Consider the following 9,512-nt stretch of genomic DNA (forward strand, 5'->3'; position numbering starts at 1 on the left):
TTAGGTCACCTGTTTGTCATAGTTGAGGGGCCATGGTTTGCTCTCTTCCTCTTTAGCAGTGTGGGTTTGTGAAGGAAGGCGCTGTGTGATGCTGATCAGAGAGAGTCAAATAGAGAAATGGTTGTAATCATATGCAAAAACCTGCAAAAACCTAGTTGTTGGGCTGATGAGGACACATGAAAAGGTGTGCAGGGATGTATGTCCTTGTCAGAGAGAAGAATGACATTGTTCTTGCAGCATACATTTTCTGTAGTTCACTTATTAATTTCTCTTTTACATTCAATCTACCACTGTGATCACTATTTTCCTGGGTTATTACTTTGAACAGTTGACAGACTGTAACTCAAGAACATCTACATGCAGTTGACCTCCAAATAGCTACAACATAAACCAAATGATAAACATGCCATGACGTCAAACCTTTGACACCTCTCCTAGTGTCATTAAAGATTGTACTGAACATGTCAACATGACCAGGTATGATAAATGCAATATTGACTTCACTTTTTGTACAACTATGTTATTATACACATTTTCTCTTCCACCCACAGAAAGACCACAGATCTGATGTGTCCATTTATTTTTACAGTAAGAGGAAGTTGTGTAGAGATGAACATGACGTCAGATGCTATTTTTTCTGTTTCTCCTTAAGCATCTGTAACTTTCTAATTCTGTCAAAGCCCCATTCGTGTCACAGACCGCAGGAACTGTAGGGGTCCGGAGGACATGCTGGTGTCGACAGTCACTTACCAGCGGCTCAGAATGGAGCACACTTCAATTTATGTGCTACTCTGTGTATGATTAATGTATTTATCTGTATTTTGAATATTGCTAGCTAACTATTTCCTTTATTGGAAGAGAAAATGTTTCAACCGAAGAATATGAAGTATGTCGCATACGCACAATAAATGTGGCAACAGATGACAACGTTGTTTGGTTACACTATGTTTACAGACTAAAGAGAAATGGAGATGTTGGTCAATGCAGCTTTTAAATAGGCTATAGTATGAGCCTGAGAGAGAGGAAACCATTTTTTATTTAACTTTTATTTAACTAGGTAAGTCAGTTGTAAACAATTTCTCATTTACAATGACGGCCTACCCCGACCACACCATAACCCAGACGACGCTGGGCCAGTTGTGCGCCGCCCTATTGGACTCCCAATAACGGCCTGTTGTGATACAGCCTGAAATCGAACCAGGGTCTGTAGTGATGCCTCTAACACTGAGATCCAGTGCCTTATACCGCTGCACCACTCATGAGTCTATATAGTGTAGTTTTATACTATATACAGTCAGGTCCAAAATTATTGGCATCCTTGATAAAGATTACCAAAAATACTGTTTAAAATAAATAATACAAATACTGAGGTATATTGTATGACTTTTAGTATTTCATTATTATTTTATTGTCACCCCTGATTTCAATACATTTCAATACCAAGGCACTGAGCCTTTTTTTTATGTTTTGGGGTGGGTGCTTATATTTGTCCTGTTTCACACATGTACAAGTGGGTCCTAAGTTGGCTCCTGTTGTAGTGTGTCTGCCAGACAAGGTCACTACTTTGTTAGTGTTGTCTTTGTACCATGTATACCTCCAGCCACTGTCAGACCCCACTGAACACGTCAGAGTTACTGTCTCTCCTTTGTATGCAGGGTTTGGATTTACGATTTTCAATGATGAAACAAAACTATACTCTAACCACTAGGATACCTGCCGCCCCGAGGTCAAGCCAGGGAAGGCCACCAGTAAGACCCACTGTACTGGTCGACAATCAGTGAAATCTAATTGTGGGATTTTGCAATTTCGATGAATATGGAATAAGCTAATTCCTTCATTTGTTGACTGGAAATTTCAATTTTCAGCAGCAACTGGACCTGTTGATGTGACCTATGTTGAGTTTGAGCTTAAACAGAAGGCCAAAGCCAAGAAGAAGAAAGGTAAGACTGGACATCCCTCCTTCCATATTCCCCCTATCACAACCTCACACCTCTGAACCCATATTGATTAGATGTATAATATTCTTTATATAACTGTTATATTATTCTGGTGTTTTATCCTCACTCCTTACAGAAACATCAACCCCACCTGAGGCAGATTCAGTCTATTCTCAATTGAAGCCAGGTACAGCCCCAGGTAAGACTAATAGCCATATGCTATTGATACTTAATATGATACTAATATGGAACTAATGCTCTGATATCAAAGTATAATGTATCTATTTAAAATATGTATCTTTGTTTGATTCTAAAGAGTTTATTTGACTGCATGTCTTTAACAACTTTATGTGGTGACATGTTGCAGGTACCTGAGGGATGGAGGGATAAAAGGATGGCTGAATAGAAATATGGAGGGATGGAGGGATGGAATGATGGAGGGATGGATGTAGGGATGGAAGGATGCCAGGGTGGAGGGATGGAGGGATTTAAAGATGGAAGGATAGAGGGATGGAGGGATGGAGGGATGGAGGGACACATCTTCAGAGGAGGAGCAGAAGGAACCCTGGAACATGGATTATGCATGCTCAACGTACACGCACAAACACACACACACACAGACTCAAACACAAAAACACACACACAAGCACAAACACACACACACACACACACACACAATAGCACCTTGTACATTAAGGATTTTTTTTTACCAACAGATATATTGTATTTAAGCATGATTTAATTGTGTTTCACTGTAACAGCTTTGTTGAATTATATGGTGTAATGATGATGGATCTTATCTGCAGCTACAGTAATTGTATCTGCTTTGTATTGTGTATTGAGTTGTATTGTTTTGTTGTCTGTCATTCAGATCTTTTTTATGTCTGTCATTCAGATGATAGAATGACATATTTGTACATGAATTTCCAAAATATTACAAGTATTATTCACGTTTTCTTCTAATGGCCTGTACTTTTACATTATCTTTGCATTGTGCTTTTTTAAAAAGCGATTTTTTTATCCACCAGATGGCATGAGTGCTTTCATACAGTAAATGGATATTGTCATCATCGTCAACCTTTCCATACAACCTAATTTGGTCAAATCTCCTTTCAGCCTAGTATAGATCTCAGGCTCCACAATGTGTGAGTTAAAGGGGCAATCTGCTATTTCTACATCAATTTTTGGACTTAATTATATATACCCATTGAATCTTTAAGAATATAACATTAAGGCCCCATTAACAAAGTTAAAATGCCTTACCCCATCAGCTGAAGACCCACCGCGAGTTTCAGAATGATTTTGGGGGGGAAGGGTGTGCCTGAAAATAACAGTTCTTCTCAATTTCATGACGTCATATACTCTGCGGGAGTTCCTTTTTAATATTGAATTGTGGACATGCATGTCTACGATTGCATAGCGGTCTTCCAAGTAAGCAAAGGTTAGACTCATGAGCCAAGGTGTGGTATTTACACAGAAACAACATTGAATATTTCCATTACTGTGTTGAATTCCAAGTAGAAGAGGGGATTTATCAGTAACCAGGGACCCACTACTTTCCGAGAAAGTTGGCAGGTGTTTCATTTCCCTCAGCCACACTGACCTATGAGCATGCAGAAGAAGTCATGCAAACACTTCTGCAGGTATATGAAGACTAGATGAAAACTGCACACACACTGTTATGATATTTTTGCTCTCTCTCACTCGCTCTCTCTAACCCCCCCTCTCTTCCTCTTTCCGTCTCACTCTTTCTGTCTCCCTCCTTTTTCCTTTCCGCAACATTGAGTGGTCAGCTCATAAAGTATCAAAGCTACCGGTATCTGTGAAACACCATGACCGTTAACCACAAAACCAGCAGCAGCTAGGAAACACATGCTCCAAAAACCACCACCATCAGACAGATCAACACAGAGCCAAACCCCAAATAACACGCACGCCTCATACGGGAAATCTTTTTATAAAACAGCAGCCCTCGTCAAAAGGAGGTCTCTGCTCTTTCTCTACTCTTTCTTCTCTGTGTTTTGGATAGTCAACTGCTAGCTACCAGTGACAGTGATAGATAAGGACATACAGCCAGAGGAAACAGTCGTACAACACCTTAAAGAGATGTCTGGTGGTCCCTTCACCTGCTTCTCCAACCTGGGAATACTCCTTCTCCTACTCTCCAACCTCCACTATGGTAAGTTTTGTAAAAAAAATAAAAAATACTTTCTCCTATTCATGCTTTGTATCTATTGCATACAAAGTTAGTAAAACCGTTAGCTTTCTCTAACTTCCTTGTTGGTCTTTGCAACGGTGTGTGTTGCCTGTAGAATGCCTAGTCATCAGTGATTGGTTGGGTATTTAGAATCGTTTGCTTAATATCTGTGTGATAACACCTACATAATACCTATATTTAGCAACATATCATGATGAAGTGATTCTGCAGTTTAGAATGAGTGCCAATGATGTGGTTGGATCGGCAGTTGTTGCAGTGCTTCTAGAACGCAACAAATCTCACGCCCCTGTGCCTAAAGGCTGTCATTCATTACATTTAAGGCGATATGGGACTATCAAATTATTGTTTTTATTACATAATAAGATACTCTGCAGGACTAGGATAACTGCAGTTATGCCCTAAATACCACACCTCATTGAGTTGTAACTTTATTTTGTCTTAATTCATGACAGAGGATTTTTTGGTGTAAGGGTTTATAAAACATTACGTCAGACTGATATGTAATTATAATGTTGCCCATGCAGTATATGATGTATTTCTGGTGAATAATTACACAGTAAACACAGTGGTATTTGTACTTGTGAGCTGAGGAGGGGTTATCAGATCCACCACTGCTTCTCTTTTCCTGTCATCTCATCCTGTTCTACTGAATGTGGGGGAGGAGTGGACTTTAATGAAGTAAAAAAGGACCCACACACTCAGATACATAAAGATATAAAGTGAAAATATGCAAAGTGTCATGTACAGCATAAATGAAACCTGGAAATGGGCTGTATAAATCCAATCAATTACTATCTATTATTGATTAGGTAGGACTTTGCATTGCAGTGTATTATTGTGTAATTATTCATGTAGGCACACTGTCACAAGTATTACAGTCCCACTCTAACAAGTATTACAGTGTAACAATGAGTAATTACAATACTTGCTACACAGTACTTACATGAATAATTACACAGTAGTAAGTGCACTGAAATGTAAAGTGTAACCATTGATTGGTGTCAGAATGCTAATGTCAATTTTTGTGTTTCAGGTGTGGGTGTTTCGTCATACTCATCGTTCCACAAGACAGTAGGGGAATCCGTGGAGATGCCTGCAGACTTAGAGGGGCACAATGTCACCGCAATGCAGTGGAAGTACAGAGGAAAGATTATTGCAGAATTCAACTCAAAAGTAGTTGTATATTCACCAGGATCCCAGTTCGATGGGAGACTAGAGATGAATGTATTTAACTTCAGTTTAACAATTAGGAAACTGACTCTGCAAGACTCAGGAGAATTTCTAGTTATTGCTGAAACAGACAAGCAGATTCCCACTAAGGCTGTCACTCTGCAGGTTCAGGGTAGGCCACTGTCAGCTTTTTTACATAGTTTGTTTCCTTTTCTATGACGATAGTGTTAATGACATAATCCATCCATTGTCTTACACTCTGGTAACATCTCGTTGACGACTGATTACATCTCTCTCTCTCTCCCTCTCTCTCTCTCTCTCTCTCTCTCTCAGAGCCTATATTGAAGATAGCGATCCAGACAGACATCAAGCATTTGGCCAACCACTCCTGCACGGTACGGCTGGTGTGCAACGTGTCCCGCTACCTCAACATTACCTACACCTGGGAGAGAGACAATGAGATGTACGGGGACACCCAGCAGATTCACTTCTCTCTCTCACCAGCAGAGAGAGACATCAGTGTAAAGTGCAACGCCTCCAACCTGGTCAGTTGGAAAACTGCCTCTGCAACAGTAAAGTGTAGTAATGACACAACCACCCCAGGTACCTAGATAACATAATAATCCCTTCTATTCACTTTTCAGTGTGCTTATACACTTATGTTGTCAAGTAGAATATGTAATACTTTTGATTACGTTTACATCATTTAGCAGACACTTCTTTCCGGCTCGGGGTTTCAAATGGTGTGTGAAAAACGCTGTCTCAGACGCCACTCCAGAATCCCCCATAAGTGTTCAATTGGGTTGAGACCTGGTGACTGAGACACACACACACCTTTTAAACCCCCTATAATCCATTGAGACCCCTCTTTCAAAGTCATTGACATCTCTTCTTCTAGTCATGGTAGCCAAAATAATGGGCACATTTTTAATTTATTTTACCCCTTTTTCTCCCCAATTTTGTCGTATCCAATTGGTAGTTACAGTCTTGTCCCATCGCTGCAACTCCCGTACAGACTCGGGAGAGGCAAAGGTCGAGAGCCGTGCATCCTCCGAAACACAACCCAGCCAAGCCGCACTGCTTCTTGACACAATGCCCGCTTAACACGGAAGCCAGCCACACCAATGTGTCGGAGGAAACACCGTACACCTGGCGACCGTGTCGGTGTGCATTGCGCCCGGCCCACCACAGGACCACTGCGCCACTCGGGAGGCCCGCAACTGGGCATTTTTATTCATGACCCTAAGCATGACGGGATGTTAATGGCTTAATTAACTAAGGAACCACACCTGTGTGGAAGCACCTGGTTTCATTTTACTTTGTATCTGTCATTTACTCAAGGGTTTCCTTTATTTTGGCAGTTACCTGTATAAGACATAGAGCCCTGTAGTCGTTATCATATTGTATAGCCTAATCATGTGTGGTGTACAATATGTGACAGGACTGGTGTGGTATACCATCTACATCGGAGTATCAGTGGGAGGCGCTGTGGTGCTGATCCTCACTGTAGCTGTGGCAGTGTGCTACTGCAGGGGCCGAAGTAACACAGGTATGTACAGCTTAGGGGCCTCCACTATACTTAAATTGACATTTCTGTTGGTTCTATAAGTATTCTTCAGCTGATATGATTTTGTTTTCAATTTAGGGATTTACAAAAAATTGGTAAAAGAGTGAAACCCGTTATGAGTGTTGTTTATTCATTCCTGGGTATGTTTGTTGATACCCTCTTTAAAATGTTTCTGATTGGTTGATATTTTGTTCTTATAAAACACAGAAGATCTAACTGACAACACAATATATGCTGATGTTATGGACAACACAAAAAGTAGAGATGTAAGTATGCATTGTTGTTATTATGTATCTGAGTGTGTGGAAGCTGTATGTACTGAATTGTAATGGGCTGTATTTTGATTCCAGACAAGATCAAACAGTCAGGTAAACCCAATATCCATCTATGAGACTGTCAGTGATCTGGTTATCCCAAGATTGAACAAGGTAAGATATAAATGGTCATAATGGTAGAATGTCTGTGATTGAATGGAAGACTATGTAGTCTACTTTGAGAATAGTCTATACCTTTCTTGATGCTGAAACAGTTTCTTCTTGACTGTCTGTCACATGTAGCCGCAGACTCTGTATGACAAGATCACGTTTGGACGCCGGGAAGCCCACCCTTCTCATTTCCAGGAAGTACTGTGAGCTGAACAGGATGTGGTCATAGGCTGTGCCTTCCATAGATATAGAACCCTCTGCATCCTCTGTATCTTACACGTGTATATTCTGTAGATAGGCCTAATGTTACTGTTAAATTTCATCACGCCCTACACTATTTGTTTACTTTCTCATGATTGTAATCTTCCCCCTTTTGTTGATCTCATATATACAATTGTATATATTTACAAGTATGTGGACACCTATTAAAATGTGTGGATTCAGCTATTTCAGCCAATCTCCACAGACAAACATTGGCAGGAGAATGGCAGTACTGAAGAGCTCAGTGACTTTAATCGTGGCACTGTCATGTTTGGGGCTGTTTTTCATGGTTCACGCTAGGCCCCTTAGTTTCAGTCAAGGGAAATCTTAACACTACAGAATACAATGACATGCTAGAAGATTCTATGCTTCCAACTTTGTGGCAACAGTTTTTATTTGTACCTTTATTTAACTAGGCAAGTCAGTTAAGAACACATTCTTATTTTCAATGACGGCCTAGGAACAGTGGGTTAACTGCCTGTTCAGGGGCAGAACGACCGATTTTTACCTTGTCAGCTCAGGGATTCGATCTTGCAACCATTCGGTTACTAGTCCAACGCTCTAGACTAGGCTACGCTGCCACCCTTTTCTGTTTCAGCATTAATGCCGTCGTGCACAAAGGGAGGTGCATACAGAAATGGCTTGTTGAGATCGGTGTTGAAGAACTTGACTGGCCTGCACAGAGCCCTGACCTCAACCCCAATGAACACCGTTGGGATGAATTGGAACGCTGACTGCGAGCCAGGCCTAATTGCCCAACATCAGTGCCTGACCTCATTAATGCTCGTGGCTGAATGGAAGCAAGTGCCCACAGCAATGTTCCAACATCTAGTGGAAAGCCTTCCCAGAAGAGTGGATGCTGTTATAGCATATGTGTCCACATACTTTTGGCCATGTTGTATATATATATATACAGTACCAGTAAAATCTTGGACACACCTACTCATTCAAGGGTTTTTCTTTATTTCTACTATTTTCTACATTGAAGAATAATAGTCAAAACATGAAAACCATGAAATAACACATGGAATCATGTAGTAAGCAAAAAAGTGTTAAACAAATCAAAATGTATTTTATATTTGAGATTCTTCAAAGTAGCCACCCTTTGCCTTGATGACAGCTTTGCACACTCTTGGCATTCTCTCAACCAGCTTCATGAGGTAGTCACCTGGAACGCATTTCAATTAAAAGGATCAGATGACCTGGCCTCCACAATCACCCAACCTCAACCCAATTGAGATGGTTTGGGATGAGTTGGACCGCAGAGTGAAGGAAAAGCAGCCAACAAGCGCTTAGCATATGCGGGAACTGCTTCATATGTGGGAACTGTTGGAAAAGCATTCTTCATTAAGGTTGTTGAGAGAATGCCAAGAGTGTGCAAACCTGTCATCAAGGCAAAGGGTGGCTACTTTGAACAAAAATATAAAAGAATTCTTCATTTGTTTAACACTTTTTTGGTTACTCTTGATTCCATATATGTTATTTCATAGTTTTGATGTCTACACTAGTATTCTACAATGTGAAAAATAGTACAAATAAAGAAAAACCCTTGAATGAGTAGGTGTGTCCAAACTTTTGACTGGTACTGTATACAGTTAAAGTCAGAAGTTTACACACACTTATGTTGGAGTCATTAAAACTTGTTTTTCAACCACTCCACAAATTTCTTGTTAACAAACTATAGTTTTGGCAAGTCGGTCACCGGCTTTCTAGCTGCCACCGATCCACATTTCTTTTTCCATTTGTTATGTCTTGATTGTACACACCTGGTTCCCATTACGTTATTATTATTTCCCTATTTAACCCTCTGGTTCTCATTATGTTTTGTGCGTGATTGTTCCTGTTTTGTGTTAGTCTGTGTGTTAGGATTTGTTATCCCTACGTGGATTTATTGTACTGTTTATTTTTCCAGAGTAAAATACGTTATTTTTGTT

General features: G+C 40.3%; 1 protein-coding gene and 1 long non-coding RNA gene across 2 annotated transcripts; both read left to right on the forward strand.

Annotated features, from left to right (window-relative positions):
- Nucleotides 1-637: 637 nt before the first annotated feature.
- Nucleotides 638-2,138, forward strand: LOC139534910 (uncharacterized). The gene is made up of 3 exons (XR_011667025.1): nt 638-793; nt 1,866-1,940; nt 2,074-2,138. It is a non-coding gene; the product is annotated as an uncharacterized lncRNA (long non-coding RNA).
- Nucleotides 2,139-2,654: 516 nt separating this feature from the next.
- Nucleotides 2,655-9,512, forward strand: LOC139534370 (SLAM family member 8-like). The gene is made up of 7 exons (XM_071333469.1): nt 2,655-4,116; nt 5,189-5,497; nt 5,659-5,928; nt 6,767-6,874; nt 7,100-7,158; nt 7,243-7,320; nt 7,450-9,512. The coding sequence occupies exons 1-7, from the start codon at nt 4,044-4,046 to the stop codon at nt 7,522-7,524; spliced, it is 972 nt and encodes a 323-aa protein (XP_071189570.1). The 5' UTR covers nt 2,655-4,043; the 3' UTR covers nt 7,525-9,512.

The sequence above is a fragment of the Salvelinus alpinus genome, chromosome 11 (genome assembly GCF_045679555.1).
Source record: "Salvelinus alpinus chromosome 11, SLU_Salpinus.1, whole genome shotgun sequence".
NCBI classification, from domain to species: domain Eukaryota; kingdom Metazoa; phylum Chordata; class Actinopteri; order Salmoniformes; family Salmonidae; genus Salvelinus; species Salvelinus alpinus.

Bases quoted from the DNA above. Each gene is read 5' to 3' on its own strand.
- LOC139534370 (XM_071333469.1), top strand. From the start codon at position 4,044: ATGTCTGGTGGTCCCTTCACCTGCTTCTCCAACCTGGGAATACTCCTT. The intron at 4,117-5,188 runs GTAAGTTTTGTA...TTTGTGTTTCAG, and splicing joins ACTCTCCAACCTCCACTATG to GTGTGGGTGTTTCGTCATAC. The intron at 6,875-7,099 runs GTATGTACAGCT...TATAAAACACAG, and splicing joins CAGGGGCCGAAGTAACACAG to AAGATCTAACTGACAACACA.